Source organism: Pleurodeles waltl, chromosome 1_1, assembly GCF_031143425.1.
Source record: "Pleurodeles waltl isolate 20211129_DDA chromosome 1_1, aPleWal1.hap1.20221129, whole genome shotgun sequence".
NCBI lineage: Eukaryota > Metazoa > Chordata > Amphibia > Caudata > Salamandridae > Pleurodeles > Pleurodeles waltl.
The window spans coordinates 810,356,768-810,373,517 of record NC_090436.1 but is presented as its reverse complement, the minus strand read 5'-3'; the positions used below and the strand labels follow the sequence as shown (position 1 = coordinate 810,373,517).

Below are 16,750 nucleotides of genomic sequence, written 5' to 3'. Positions count from 1 at the left end.
ACATGGCTGGAACGCCAGGGCATTTCACTGGTGGCTCAACATCTGGTGGGCTGTCAGAACGCCAGAGCAGACAAACTCGGCCGTCAATGCATAGTCGATCACAAATGGTGTCTCCATCCGGAGGTAGAGCTAGGTCTCTTTCAGCATTGGGAAGAGCCTTGGTTCGATCTGTTCGTCTCCGCAGAGAACGTGCAATGTCAGCTGTTTTGCGTGTTGGAGTTTCCAAGGCGGCACTCGCTCTGCAATGCTTTTTGTCACTAAGGGAACTCAGGCGTCCTGTACGCCTGCCCGCCAATACCACTTTTGCTCAGAGTTCTGAAGAAGATCAGGCACAACCAGGCCCAAGAAATCCTGGTGTCTCCGGAATCAGCATGAAGAGTCTGATATCCCGAGCTATTGAGCATGGCCATCTATCCTCCGATCAGACTGACCCTTCGGGAGGATGTTCTGTCGCAGCAGCAGGGGACGGTCATATACCCGAACCTGTCCAGTCTCCGCCTCCTTGCGTGGAGATTGAGCGGCAGCAGTTGACAGCTTTCGACCTTCCACCCGAAACCTGTGGTGTTATCTTGCCAGCAAGGCGTCCCTCCACCAAAACAGTATACGCCTGTCGTTGGAACTAATTTGTGGCCTGGTGTGTCAACATGTCTGTTGATCACCTTTCTGCACCTCTCTCAGAGGTTCTCCTTTTTATTCTTTCTCTTGCCCAGCAGCGCTCTGCTCTGGGAACCCTCAAAGGTTATTTGTCTGCCATCTCTGCTTTTTTAAGATTGTCAGAGTGTAATCTAAATACCAATTAATTAGTATGGTGGATTTATATCAAATATATTTTTAACCATTTAAATTGTACTACTGCAGACTTCTAAAAACTGTTCAATGTCAAGACCATGAGACCAAAGACATCCGAATTCTCCTCAACAAAGAAGAAACAGCAGCTCTAATCCTCTCGTCCTCTCAGCGCCCTTCAACACCATATCACACTACACACTGATCAAAAGACTCCACCACATTGGCATCGAAGGGATGCACTCAGATGGATTGCCTCCTTCCTCACTAGAAGAACTCAGAGGATCCATCTACTATCCTTCACCTCCGTACCCATGATATAATCAGTGGTGTCCCAAAGGGCTCATCCCTCAGCCCCATGCTCTTCAACGCATATATGAGCTCATTAACCAACATCGTCGGATCACACAGACAACATAATGTCCAAGTCAATAGACACCCAACTCATCTTCTGACTCGCCGACAACCCTACCTCCACCAGGACCAATTTCCGCAGTTGCACGACAGAAGTAGCTGAGTGGATGAGGAGCAACTGCCTGAAACTGAACGTGGACAAGACTGAAGTACTTATCTTTGACAACAACAGCAACCATGGAGCGACGCCTGGTGGCCTTCGGACCTGGAACCCCCACCTATATCCACAGACCATGCCAGAAACCTCGGAATCATCATAGATAACAAGCTCACCATGAAATCACAGATCAATGCTGTCTCCTCTTTGTGCTCCCCCCCCTGTGCATACTACACAAAATCTTCAAGTGGCTACCCATGCACCTCAGACGCATTGTAATCCAGTCCCTCATCACCAGCTGAGTGGACTGTGGCAACGCCTTCTATGTGGGAATTTCTGCACACCTCCTACACAGACTTCAAACCATAAAGCCGCAGCCAGACTTGTCTTTGATCTCTCACGACGAACCCACATCACATCCTATTTCAGGCAACTCCACTACCTCCTTGTGCAGAAGAGATGACAATTCAAGATGCTGACACACGCACACAAGGCTGTACACAACCAAGTCCTGCCTACATCAACCATGGCCTGAAATTCCACCAGCCGTCAAGGAATTTACCAACCACCTCCCTTGCACTTGCCCACACTCCTTGCATCCACCAAAGGTGGAGCAGGAGACACTCCTCTTACATTGCAGCATAGACCTGGAACATCCTCCCCACACAGCTCCGGACTATCTCCTCTCTCCTGGATTTCCAAAGAGCTCTCAAAACCTGGTGTTTGATTGAGCCTCCTGGGTGTGCAAACGCCTGGATACCCTACCGGGTGATAAGCAGTGCTAAATAAATTCAGTTAGATTTCATTTGAAATGTAAATTGTACCAACAATGTTTTTGGAACCACAGACCATAAGAACACATTAAGTAAAGTGAGTCTGAGAAATAGATATATTGTTGTCAAGAAAGTCAGTTTTTCACCCTTGTCAGTGGATATTCTCTGCAACACCATATTTATTTTCACTGTGTGGCAAAAAACAAGACTTTTTTGAGCTTGAAATAAATTTGCTTCAGATCCATGAGAATTAAGGTGTAGTCAAAAAGTACTTTATTTGATTATTTATCTTTGAGGCAATTATTGTAGCTTCAGGCCAACACTTGTTTCATGACAAACTGCTTGATCAGGGCCATAACATTGTAAACTAAAGTTAACACAAGATGATAATGAAGATAAACAAGGAAGAACCAAAGTGAAACAAGAATTTATAGTGTTAAAAGAACAAATCAAACAGAAAAATGAGAGAGACAAGAAGGAGAAAAGCAAAGAAGAAAAAATATATGTATGAGTATCATATAAAGAGTATATTAGTATGTATGGCAAGCTAAAATAATGTTAAAGGATCATCATTTAGATGAAAGTGAAATAGATCAAGCCAAGAGAAATAGAGGGGACAAGAGTCAATAGAATGAAATCCAAAGTATTTGAAAAACTGCCCGGAAGTGCATGGAAATATAAAGTGAATCGCAATAGTGTTTTATGCCATGCAAATCAAAATGATTGTGAATATAATCATTAAATACCCCATAGGAGGTTAATAGCATAATTAAAGAATACCCCTATGGATAAAGAATAACCTTCGCAATATAAAGAAAGCAATGAAATTACAACAACCCATTAGATTGAAAATTTAGTTTGAAGAAATGGGTGGACACATTTTTTCGCTTAAAGTAATATAATAAAAATGAAACACAAAAAGTATCAAATCATAAAACGTATTCATAGTGAAAACAAAAAGCAGGAAGCCATTATTAAAAGAATTATTTTCAAATAGCAACCTTGATGCGTTGTTACATCTGTAAAGAAAACTGTGTAAACATAGATCATTACATAAACTGAGCTGTCTTGCAAAAATAGAATAATCATCTTATCCAATTTCTCTGCTCACAAACAGTATTGTACACACTTACAAATGTAGGTAAGTTCTTCCTCTGTTTTTCTCAGCCTGATCTATTTACTTTTGTCTAAATAACGATCCTTTACCACTATTTTAGCTTGCCATACTAATACACTCTTATGATTTATGTAATACTCATTTATTTATTTTTTGCTTTTCTCCTTGTCTTTCTCTTTTTCTGTTTGATTTGTTCTTTTTTACACTAGACTTCTACACTTCTTTTTTCTTGTTTCACTTTGGTTCTTTCTGGTTTTAATCCATTATCATCTTTTGTTAACCTTAGTCTACGATTTCTTGGCCCTGATTAAGCGATTTTCATCATAAAACAAGTGTTGGCCAGAAACTACAACAATTGCCTAAGAGATAAATAATCAAATAAATTACTGTTTGACAACACCTTAATTCTCATGGATCTGAAGTGATTTTTTTTTATTTTATTTTTACCTCAAAGCACATCTTGTTTCTTCCGCATAACTTTTAAGGTTGTGGTGTCTAATCTTTATGTTTAACCTCTGTATCACTCTCTCATTTTCACTATGTATTTCTGTGTCATCTAGCTCTTGTTTTTCCTTGTGGATTGCTGAGACAATTAGGAAGAAGCAAAACAGATATCCTATTTTTAAAACTGGTGAAATTAAGGGCCTATTCACAAATCTTCTCGATTAAGTCTTTAAAAGTTTTTTTTTTTTTTTCCCAAAAAAAGTAGGTTTTTTGGTTCTTTGTTTCATCGTGCAGAGTATGGTAACACAGGAATGTGTACTTTTTCCTCTGTGTTTTTTCTTACTCCTTTACGGTTGTAATTATGCTTTTCTAGCAACATACTTTAAGTGCGCAGGAGTTCTTTTTGTCAGCAGCCTTTGTGGTGTATAGAATTTGCACTATTTCTTCCATTTATTTATCAGTTGCCTGTTTCTGTTTATGATTTGTAATTCCTGGAAGACATTTGTTGTTGACCTCATTTTTTTGTAATTTTATACAATAACTCAATCTGAATGTTCCACCCTCTAACACGGATATTACATTAGTGTTACCTTTTCAAATGGATATACCTTTCTTTCTTTGTTTACATTTTAAACATCACAGCTGTTGGTCTTGGACCACAGAAAAACATATCCATTCTTTCATAGAATAGGGGGGCTCTAATTGTTTCATAGATGCTGTTCGCTGTGTTCTTCAAAATAAGGTTCTCTTAAAAATAGACCATATTTTCTGATCAAGGGTTGTGAAAGATTTTCTTTAAACCTATTGCGCAGCTACAGCTTTGTTTCATCCGTCTGGCCCATCTAAGACATTGTATTTAAGGAAATAATGTGTATGGTGAAAGCCGACAAATAAGTGTTTCCAATGTGACAACTTCCCCAGACATTAGCATTATTAAACAGTTGGTACATCGTGAGATTTTGTCATGGAATACTACCAGGCAGCCAACAACTCCAGTTTCTTTGTCCTATTACAAGAGCTGACCCCACTGTTTCTCATAGAGAAGTGATTTTACAAGAGGCAGATATTTTTTCTTCCTTCTATACATTTTTTGAAAATGTTATTGGCAGAATTAAGATACAGCTAAATATTTGGTCAGAAATCTGATGTAAAACAGGTCTTTAGATATTGTGTTTTTTAGTGCTGTCTGAGGTCCTTTCATCTGTATTGTCGTACATTACCGGTGAAGTCTTTAAAACGTAAGAAATCTTCTGATGAGATAGCATCTGTTAAACATGAAAACAATCTATTTTTGATAATAATGTTAGTTATGGTGGAAATGTAGTTTCTCTGCAAACTCATCTTTGCTCAAGGACTTTGGACACCTGTTCCGCTGAGTCACTGTTTGGTTGGAAATATCTGGGATTTTTAAGGGAAACGCAGTTTTGCAACATAGTGGTTTTTATATGTTTTGCAGTGGCCGAATAGCAACCTGGGACATATATGGTAGTCTCTAGCACTCACAGCATGGAATAAGATCCCAGAGGGACAACCAGGCTGCTGGGTTAAGACATGAATGTATAGCAGTAGCAAAGTATTGATTGAATACAATATTACTTGAGATATGTGAACTGATCATGGCTTGCCGCCTACAAATTGCACATTTTTATCCAAATGTGTGGCTCGTTTGAAGAGGATTATTGTTTTTATTTACAAAATAAAGCAAAATAATAAATTATGAAAATTACTTTAATTCCATAGCAAAATCTGTGAAAGTTAAAATTAGACTCAATAAGAAGGACGACAAAAGCAAAGGAAAAGGAAAAAAGCGCCAAAGTCGTGCAAAAGCAAAGCCTGTTGTGAGTGACTATGACAGTGACGAGGATCAAGATGATAATGTAAGTCTTTCTTTTAAAGAGGTGAAAAAATTGCCAATTTGCACATCAGAATTTGTTATTTAATTTTATTGAAGTGTTGCTTAAGGTTAAACTGATTGAGATTACAAAGTGTGTCAGTTTAATTATGTTTTAGCTTAGGTGACAGCTGCACTAATTATACTATGGCTAAATGCATGCTCGCTGTTTATTTGCACATTATTTTTCAATACTTCAGTATTGACATAATCTGCATCCTAGTGTTGTGTCTTGAAAGAACACAGTAACTACCATGAACTTTGAAATATTCTGTGTTGTCTGCTTAGAAATGGCCTTGGGGGTAACAGCAGGTAAGTAGGCCACACAAGACATTGCTAGAAAGTGCATCACTTTGATGTGGGTGTTCCTACCCTTTCCCCCAAATCAACCACAAGTCCACATGGTTAAGGGGCCTCAACTTGACTTTGGAGAGCCTGTGCTGTAAGAGAGGCATAACGCAGACCCTTGCAGTGTAGGGCCTGCGTTACGCTCCTCCAAGGGGCCCTGATTCAACCTAAGGTGTATACATTTCTTTAATGTATGGGAGTCGCTTGGGCTTACTACATCCTGCAGGGCAGCCCCACCATGTTTTTTTTACATTATGCCACTGTGCTGTAGCTGTATAGACCTAGCACTGGGCAACTTCAAAAGAGTTTGCATTTCCTAAAAAATTCCAGTATTGGTCCCCAGACACCGGCTGACACAAGTATTTCCATACTGTGAAAGTGCATTTTTCTGTGGTTTTGTCTTCTTACCGAGTAACAATGTTAGAAAGAATCCACATATAGCATACTAGACACTGAAGATTTTCCAATAATGTAACTGGACTCAGATGGCTTCCAGATAGCTCCAGTCATGGAGTTACCAATTACCCTGCCATTAGATTAGCAGTATAACTACATAAAGACACAGCTGGAGAGGACATTTCATATTTTTCTGTACTTGCCGAATATCAGCGCCTTAAGACCTTCGTGCACTTTTCCTCAGCTTTTTGTGTTTTTCTTCAGTTGGGATCAGAATCAGAAGTGTCCAGGTTTAGAAATTTGGGCTGGTAAGAGGCTAATGACATGGATGTACCCTCATTTAACCTGCATGTTGTGTCTAGGACTTGGCCATGACTCAGGCTTGTGATCACTGCATTACTGCAAATGAAAGACCTTAACAGAAGAGATGCTAAATTATTTTAGGCTTCAGTTTCACCCTTCATATAATGTTCATGCCTGTTTCAGAGCAGAGCTACTTCCCCAGAAGAACTCTCTTACTATCTGTCAAGACACATGAAGCATAAAAACGCTGACACTCTTCTTCCCTGCACTCCAAATGTTATCTGTCGAGTAACACCACAAGCGTCACTGAAACACCAGCGGACGTGACTTACTCAAATACTTTGTCCATTCCACTTATATAAAAACTGCCACCCATGTTATTAGTTTCTAGTGAGAGTGAGCTATTTTGTGCCAATAACAATGATAGCAGACCAGTTTCTGAAAAGTGATAACAGTTAAGTGGTGGAGATACATTCGGCTGACTACTCCTTCTACAAGAATGTTTCCAAGCTAGAGAAATGTCAGAGACTTGATGTCCTATTAGCCTTGGAAATTTATGTCCTGGAGTTCTCTGAACTGTACCCATAACAAGACGAGGGCTATAAATCAAAGGCTGATAACTTTTCCATCTGTTCAGGGAGACAAGATTATTTTTATTTATTTTTTCCAGTTTTATTTATGCAATGTAAAACAACTTATACATAATTACACCGTACATTAGTCTCACTTCATCAACAATACATCTCGTCTCGCCCTTCCAGATATGAGGTCTAGTCCATGCCAGCAGTACCATCTGCTTCCTTTTACTGAATGCTATAATACAGAGCGTATGGTCGTGCAATACAGTAGTGACTGCATAATAGTCCATCACAAGCTGTGTAATATTTGAATGTAGTTGAAATGAACAAGTCTATCAATATCAATCATAGTGCATAGTATATTAAATGTTAACAATTATATGGTGATATTGCAATGCATGTTACCAGATTCAAACATGAAGAGAGAACAGCTGTTGCACTCCAATGGACCAGACAACAATATTCGGGCAGCATAGGCTCTTAAGGGGGCCAGCCAAAACCCAACCTGCGGTTTTGCAGGCAAATCGAACAAGGAGGGGGGGGGAGATCTCGTAAAGAAGAGTAGAGCTGAAGGGAGAGGGGCATATCGTCTTCCAGTCACAATGAGCCACACGTCCGCAACTGCCGATTTACCGCCCAAGAGGCCGTGCTAGAACCTGGGAGACAAGATTATTAATAGTCCTTCAGAACACAGGAGTCTTAATATTTCTCCTAAAAGTGATATTCTAGCGGCCAGTGTGCCCATCTTTCATATGAAACAGCTTGTTTGCTGCTATTTGAAAGATAGGTGAGGCTTTGAATCTACTACTAACCACCTCAGTAAGAAATCTATCTGCTTGAAGAAGTGTTTTCTTCCGACTAATCAGTCAAGAAACAATTAATGAGGTTCTGCTAGAAACTATGTTGGCAGCATGGTAGAGGGCACCTTAATTACCTTTGATTCAAAGATTATCCACTAGGAAATGTAGGGTGGCTATGTTAGACCGTGAATTCTTGAATGCCCATCTTATTCTCGCTATTGTAGGGATGCAGGCCTGTTCAGTAGAAATGAAGTCAAATCCATTACTATCAACTCCACTCGACAGACTTGAAAGAGATTGACAGTATGAGTAAGAAATGCTTCTTGTTTTGGCTAATGGTTCTTGTATGCTTTCAAAATATTTATTCACATGGGAAACAGCAGACCTTGCTATTGAATACCTGCAAAATACCCGATAAATATTTTTCTTACTGTGTCAAAGGCTGCATGGGTGCTCCCAAACACACATTACCGTAATTCCTACTTGGGATTGATGTAGTAGTCTGCTCTAAGGGCATAACTGTCATGACCCCTCAAAACCTAGATATTCAAGCCTCTAGTTTAGATTGATGTATAAGGTCACTTTATGTACATGATCTGTAATGGGCAAAAGGACACTTGGATAAAGGACAGTTCTTGAGCAATTTAAACACAACACACCATGTATCATTTCTTATGGTTACTTCTAACCACAGATTACTATTATTTTTTCAACCGTGCTCCCGGGCTTCCTTACGTGGCACCTTGCAGCACTGCGTTGCCTTCGTTCTGCCCTGGAAGTGACAAAACAAAGCTGTATTTAAGCACCACTCCTGCAGACACCAATTCTATTAATTCCACACCTTCAAACACAGATCTGTAGCTCCTCTCCCTTTTTTCGATTTGACTAGTTTTTCAAAACTGGGTTCTGGTGTGCAAGAAAATAGTGCCCCTACATAAATCTATAGGGTTCAAACCATGCCTTGATTGTCAAAACCAGATGCAAGTGATAGACACGCACAAGTTGTGCCTCTGATGTTCGGGCACAACTTCAAGTCATGTGAGGAATGTGCCCTCATGCACCCAAAGGTGTCCCCGGGCTCAGAAAGAAGCACACAGATCCAGCTGTGCCCGCATATCTGTTTCTGCTCTCAAAGTCGATCCTGTAACAGGTCCTTTTCACGTTCAAGGTCATCCAGATATCAAAGTGGAAAGTCAGAAAGGTTCGACCTCATTCCTTTGCACTCTGTCAAATGAGAAGTTGCAAGGGTTCCAAGGTGCCACTCAAGCTCACTCCCTATCTCCGATTGGGAAGCCGATTTCACCGTTGATATGGATGTGCCCAGTATTTTTGTCACTCTTCTGCCTTCCTCTGGCTCCATGGACTCCAACGATCCGCAGAGGCCTCCAGTTGGGTTACTGCCAGCAGATCTTTATTCTGTGCCATTGGAACCTCTGGAACCTGCCTCAGGTTCTGCACCAACTCCGGTGCTGATTTCCATTCTGACTCAGTTGCCTGATTTGGTCTGTTCTCCGTTGACACCAGTTCTATCATTACTGGTGCCAGAGAGGATTCCTCTGTCGACTGTGGTGTCTGAATCGACTCTGTCTTGACCCTGACCGAGGTTGCGCTCTGGCTCCACCCTGGTGAACCTGTTTCCTTTACAGTCAGATTCAAGCTAAGCACTCCCTGTGTCACGGCGCTATCCTTATTTGTTCCACCATCTTTTCATTTCTGACTCTGGCCAGTACTCACTGCCACTAGGAGATGACAACCGAGGTGATGGGGATGATTTAGCCCCACATTCTGATAATGACCTTTTATATATAGATTTGCAAGAGGCCAGAAGGCTTGACAATTTTCCTAACACAGGATTGATTTCTGCCTTTGGAGCATCAGTGGAAGAGAGTGCTTCCTTTGCTGTAATAGTCAGACATACATCCGACATCATGGATCTACAACCTCTTTATGTTGTGGTTCGAACAAATGTGTTTGCTAAACTTCTACAGCCTTGGCATGCTTCTTCAGAGTCCTTATTACCGTTCAGCGAAGCATTAACTGACACTACCTGATAGAGACTTCTAGCTGCAGACTCCTTACTTCAATGTTCCTGAGGCGTGAAACTGGATCCTGAAAATGTTGAGCCAGGAATCTGTTGAGCTAGGTTCAGGGGAGCCCTTAAATCCTGGATTTTGGGGTGTTACAGGAGTCAGGATGCAGTAGCCAATGGCTACTGTCCCTGAGGGTGACTGCACCCTTCCGGTGTCCACTCCCTTTGGGGAGAGGTACACAGACCTAACCCTATTGGTCCCTGTCCTGCAAACCAAGATGGAGGAATCTGTAGAGAGGGGGGTCACTTCAGCTCTGGACACCTGACGGGTGGTCCTAGCTGAAGTGGTCACTGCTCCTTGTTTTTTTTAATTTTCCTGCCGGACTTGCAGCCAAAAGTGGGGCTTTTTTTCCGGTGGGCGGGCATCTCCACTACCTGGAGTGGCCTGGGGCACTGTAACAGAAGGCCTGAGGCTCACTGCCAGATGTTACAGTTCCTGCAGGGGGAAGGTGTGAAGCACATCCACCTAGTGCAGGCTTTGTTTCTGGCCTCAGAGAGCACAAAGGCTCTCACCCCAGGGGGTCAGAAACTTGTCTGGAAGTAGTAGGCTGGCACAGACCGGTCAGTCCTGCACTAGAAGTTTGGTTTAAATACAGGGGGCACCTCTAAGATGACCTCTGGGTGGATTTTGAAATAAATCCCACCCTGGCAGTAGTTTCAGAAATAGACACTTCGTGCAGTTTTCTGAGTTCTCACAATGTTATCCTATGGAGGAAAACAATGTGCAGCAAACACAGTATTAACGATTTACTAAGCCAATCTCAAGGAGTTTAGGTAAGTACTGGGCACCGATCAGAACCACACCAACAGGTGACCCTGGGCAGCACTGGGACGGCCTGGTGCAGTAAGGTGGCGGATGCCCAATGGCTTCCTATGGGAGTTTGGTCCAAATAAAGACAGGCTGCAGGGTCTGGCTAGGAAGCCAGTCAGGGACAACAAGCAGGTAGTTAGTAGACTTGGGGTGCTCGGGATGTAGGTGCACCTATGGTCATCTTCTCATTGGATGCAGGGGTGTCTTTAGGCGTCGGGATTTTATGTCGGTGAGCACTGGCGATCGGGGGTCCTGTGTGTTGAGGCTGCAGGTGTCGTCTGGGAATTTGGCAGCTGTGGATCCAGGGTGGACTTGAGCTCCTAGGACATCGTTGGAAAAGATGACCCACTTCAGTTGGGGTCAGGGGTCACAGGTGCAGTGGTTGCTGGAGCATTTGGATTTTCTCTCTCCGCAAGCCTGTGAGAGGGGCCTGAGAGCAGAGGCTGCAGACATCTCTGGAGAGTCCAAGATGGCTGAGTCCAAACTGGACTCGGCCTCTGGGCAGCTGGGGAATGCGTTGGCAACATTGCTTTGTTTCATCTCTAGTCATGGACGTCTGGTGCAGTGATCACTCCTGGTGCGGGGGTCCAGCAGCCATAGAGTCTTTTCTTTGGAGATTCTTATTGCAGGGAAAGTCCGCTGCGCATGGGAGACTTGAGCCTTTATTGAAGGCAGGATGAGTTGGCTTCTTGTGCAGGATCCTTTCAGGTCAGCAAGCAGGCCAGAGTGGCTAGTTCCAAGTCAGCTGCTTATTCTTTTCCTCGTCCGCAGGTGCAACTCTTTTTTTGTCTGTGTCTTCTTAGGTTGTTGACAATCTGAGTTCTGTGGTTCAGGTGTGCCACCTAAATACTCAATTTAGGGGCATTACAGGGAGTGCCAGGCCATACCCAATGAGCTGACCACCTTGAGGGTGACTACACCGTTCTTATGACCACTTTCACTGGGAAGTGAACATAACCTTAACTCTACGGCCTAATTCCTTCCAAGTAAGATGGAGGAATTTGAAAAGTAATGTCCGCTTCAGCTCGTCCACTTTAGGAGTGGGATTGGCTTGAAGAGATGCTCTCCTCCTAATTTAGCTAATTTTCCCCGCCTGTGCTGCCGCCAAAAGTAGGGTCAGGACTGGGGGGTTGGTCATTTGGAGAGACCTGAGTTGCATTACAAAGGTGGCAAGGCCTTTCTTTAAAACTCCCCACCCTGGAATGTCCATCCTGTCTGGTTAGAGGAGGTCACACCTCTGCCCAGGGAAAAAACCACAAGCCTTCTTACGTAGTTCTTTTTTCCCTTTTTTTTTTTTTTTTAAACAACGGGAGACAGATATGGCCAACAGTAATGTGCCCTAGTGCCTGCGAAAGGAAATGCCCCAAAACACTATGTGGAAATATCAAAATAATCAAATACAAAACTACCTGTTTTGCGGGGGCAGCTGCGTTTTTAGTGGTAGGCTAAGCATTCATATAGGGAAATCTACCAAACCCAAACATTTCTGAAAACTAGACACCCAGGGGAATCCATAGAGGAGTGACTTGTGTGGATCCCCCAGTGTTTTCTTACTCAGAATCCTCAGCAAACCTCATCCCTGGTGCCTAGTGGTTTCTGCCCTCCTCTGGGGCAGATCGGCCTGATCGGCCTGATAAAAATAGGCTGCGCTGCCCCAAAGGGGAGCAAAAATGGCCTAAAATAAATTTGCTCCCCAAGGGAATGACGCATGCCTAAGAGGTCATTCCCCTTGCGTTAAATTGATGCAAAAAAAAAAAAAATCCCTGGTTTCTAGTGGTTTCTGCCCCCCTTGGGGGCAGATTGGCCTAATAAAAATAGACCGATCTTCCCCCAAGGGAGGCAGAAATGGCCTAAATATAATTTTGCCCCTAGAGGAGCGACCCTTGCCTAAGGGGTCGCTCCCCACATATTAAAAAAAAAAACAAGAAAAAAATCCCTGGTGCCTAGAGTTTTCTGCAGAAATGGCCTACAACAAATTATCCTCCGGCACCCCTAGCAGAGGAGCGACCCTTGCCCCTCACGTTGAGAACCTCTGGCTTTTCTTGGAATGTCCAACCTAATCTTATGGACATGCCCTTTGATGGGACTCGTCTCTTTGGAGAGAAAGCAGTCTCGGCGCTCAATCGCTTAAGGAATTTGTGTGGTATGGCCAGGTCCTTGGCCTTCACAGTGACCCCTCTTCCCCCTCAGTCTGCTTTTTGCCCCTTTCATGGCTACGGAAGGAAGGCGCAGCCATGTATGTTCCCCTTCAGCCGCGCAGGCTGCCCAGCCACTGTGTGGCTGGGGACGTGGAGTCCACCATCCTCATAGGTCAGGGAGCGGTCCGGCCAGTAAGGACCCACCCTCCAATGCAGCTGCCTCCAAACCTTCCTACTCTGATGATTTCCCACCAGGGATCAGTTGTAGGCAGTGTAAGAAGCTGGCCAAAGTAAGGTATAGTGTGCACAGAGTCCAGTGAATCCCCAGAGGCTTTACCGAGGCTAAAGTAGATAATGCTAATGCTCTATTTTGTGGTAGTGTGGTCGATCACTTAGGCTTATCAGAGGGTAGTGCAAAGCACTGTCAAGAAGTGAGGCACACACTCAATGACTAACTCCAGGCTAATGTCTTTATATAGCAAAAATATATTTTGTTACTTTATCTCTGGAACCAAAAGGATCTTTGTTGCTGGTAAGTACAGTTGGAAGTTTGTATCAACCTTATATATCAAATGTACTTTGTTTAGGTCATGCAGATAAAACAGTTTTCAAATAAGTAACACTTTTCAGTTTCAAAAGTAATAACACTGCAATTTCTCATAGAAAGCAATGCAGTCCTACGGGAGGAAAAGTGTTAGCTCAGTTTACAGTTAAGTACTCGACTTACAATCCCAGTCTTTAGGGGTTAGGATGTCCACTGCGCAAGGTTTAGGTTGACCCCTGTAGTGAATCCTAGTTTGTTTTAATGTGATAACAGGAGTTAGCTTAGTCTTTGGCTTGCAGACTCGTGCCCCTGTCACCTAGTGACTTTTAACCTACTTAGCTTGCTCTGTCTTACACCATTTATTTAATTAATTCTTCTAAGATGGCTGCCTTGTTTATAGTTAGGCCATTTTGATTAGATTTATGTTATCAGTGTCACTGCGCTAAGGCGTCAACTCATGCGACAAAGACAAACAAACTGTAGGTGCTCACATAGAACTTACCGTTCCCAAGCATACTGTTATCTATTGTTTTGGAACAACCTACGTCAGGAGTCCATCGTAGATCTGTATAAATACATCACACTTTAGACAGATAATCAGAGGGATTCCGACCAGATACCATCGCTGCTATTGATGCTGCACGTCACCTTGACACAGACCCGGACTTCGTGTACCTTCGGAGTCTGAGCACGAGACCTCATTCCAAGGTAGCAAGGTTTGGGGGTTCCTTCCAGGGACATGGCATTGGCAGATTAGGTTTAACATACCCAGCTCTCCTCTAGGTAGAATGTTAGGCCTATTATGTTAGGGTATTAGGACATATCACACATTCGATGTTTTTTCAAGATGGTGGTGGTCTTTATAATCATGACCCTTTTCTTTACAGTTCTATTTCTTGCACTGTTCATTATCCTAATCATTATAGCCCATGCGATTTATTGCAGATTGTATTAAATAAAAGCTATTGAAACTTTACTGCATCTTCATTATTGCGTGTGTTTGGTTGAGACATAGTATATCTGTGAGGAAATGGTAATCTCCGTTTGACCACGACACTCGCTGAGATGTCATACTTCTGAGACCATGCGTAAAGGCTGCCACAAATCACCTTTAACTGTTGGGTTTTCGGTGAGGTACTGCTAGTGAGCCGTAGGGGTTGGGACTACAGTTGCGACTTGTTGTAGGATAGGCATAGTCGCCTACAAACATAAGTACTGTCATCCTGGAACCAGCAGTCTTGCCCAGAGCAAGAGTCCAAACTATGACACCCCAAAAGCGCACCACCAGCAACACAGAGCTGGCTGGCAGCAGAGGTCAAAGTTGGTGTTGGGCGCCCAATGGAATCCTATGGAGACTGGGGGGACTCGGAAAGAAACAGGTTGCAGATAAGTACCCGCAACTTGAGGGCACATACCTCGGGGGGTTAAATGTGCACTGGAGGAAGGAGGACACAGGTCAGCACCAAATACACACCCTCAGTGGCACAGGGGCAGCCGGGTGCAGGGTGAAAACCTGCATCTGGCGCCCTATGCTTTTTAATGGGGGACCCCCAGGAATCACAAAGATACTGCAGGCTGGGTCCAGGCAGTTGGTTGCGGAAAACCAAAGGCTGGACAAGTAGGAGAGGAGCCTGCTGGGATCGTCTGTCGGATTCCCCAAGGCCAGGGGGCTGCGGATGCAGTGGTACCTATGGGTGTCTGGAAACTTTGAGGGATCCGGTCGGGGTCAGGGGAGTCCTCCGGAATTAGGCTGCAGCTGTTGTCGTATTGGCCAGGAGGGGTCAACCCACGATTGACTAAAGGTTGGAATCACCTGGGGACCTTCTCTGGACCGGTGGGCCTTGGGTGTCGAGTGCAGAGTGGGCAGGACTCGCATATCTGGGGAGGCTCCGGAGTCCTTTGTTGAAATTTTCTTGTGGACAGGGCTGCTGTCTTCGGGAGATCTTGATCCTTGGGTAGGCAAGGAAGTCTTCTGGGGATTTGTAGAGGTCGCTGGTCCTGTAGGATGTGTCACCTTTGTGTAACAGAAGTCTTGAAGCTGCAGACTGGTCGGTAGAGCTTGGGGTCAAGTCAGTTGTCGTCTTGAGTCTTCACTGCTGGATCGGCTCTTCTGTCCTTCTTTTTGAAGTCGTCGGGAATCTGAAGAGCAAGGCTCAGGGGTGCCCCTAAATACTAGATTTCAGAGGGCAGTAGCCAAAGGCTACTGTCCCTGAGGGTGGCTACACCCTTCCTGTGCCTACTCCCTTTTGGTGGGGGGACACGTTCCTATCCCTATTGGCTATCCTCCTCCAAAGTAAGATGAAGTATTCTGCAAGGAGGGGGGCGTCACTTCAGCTTTGGGCACCCTAGGGATGGTACCAGCTGCAGTGGTCACTGCTCCTTGTTTTTCCTAATTTTTCTGCTGGACCTGCTGCCAAAAGTGGGGCTTGGTCCCAGGGGTTGGCACCTCCACTATCTGGAGTGCCCTGGGGCAGTGTAACAGACGGCCTGAGCCTTTGAGGCTAACCACAAAGTGTTGCAGTTCCTGCAGGGTAGAGGTGTGAAGCACCTCCACCCAGAGCGGGCTTTGTTTCTGACCCCAGAGAGCACAAACCCTCCTACCTCATGGCGTCAGAAACTTATCTGTTAGTGGCAGGCTGGCACAGACCAGTCAACCTTTCACCAAAAAGTTGGGTGAAATACAGGGGGCATCTTTATGATGCCCTCTGTGTGCATTTTTCAGTTGATTCAGAGGTCTTTGAAGTGTATGTACATGCAAACGTATGTCCAAACGTTTGCTTTATTGGCTATGTAAGAATACATATCTTTTCTTGTAAGTTCTTTAAATTCATACACCCCACCAGCATGCATGATGTTGTGTCTAGCTCAGCACATCTACTCAGATCTGTGAGTTTATTGAGCTGAGAAGTTTGATAGCAAACTTCCCAGTCTTCAGTGAAGCCATCATAGAGATGTGGAGTTCGTAATGGCAAACTCCCAGCCCATGTACCCATTATGGCTACGCTGCACTTACAATGTCTAAGAATGGACTTAGACATAGTAGGGGTATATTGCTCATGCAGCTATGCCCTCACCTGTGATGTAATGCACCCTACCTTAGGGCTGTAAGGCCTCCTAGAAGGGTGGCTTACCTATGCCACAGGCAGTGATCTTTGGGTATGGCACCCAAAGAGGGATGCCATGTCGACTTTACCTTTTTCTCCCCACCAGCACATACCAGA

At 43.9% G+C, this 16,750-nt stretch overlaps 1 protein-coding gene across 5 annotated transcripts in view; it reads left to right on the top strand.

Annotated features, from left to right (window-relative positions):
• SMARCA2 (SWI/SNF related BAF chromatin remodeling complex subunit ATPase 2) overlaps positions 1 to 16,750 on the top strand; it is a 1,363,970-nt gene that overhangs the window by 1,292,430 nt on the left and 54,790 nt on the right. For all 5 annotated transcript variants that reach the window (XM_069228509.1, XM_069228519.1, XM_069228497.1 and 2 more), the window contains one exon: positions 5,372 to 5,508. In XM_069228509.1, coding sequence (XP_069084610.1) covers positions 5,372 to 5,508 — 137 coding nt within the window. The remainder of the gene's footprint in view (positions 1 to 5,371; positions 5,509 to 16,750) is intronic.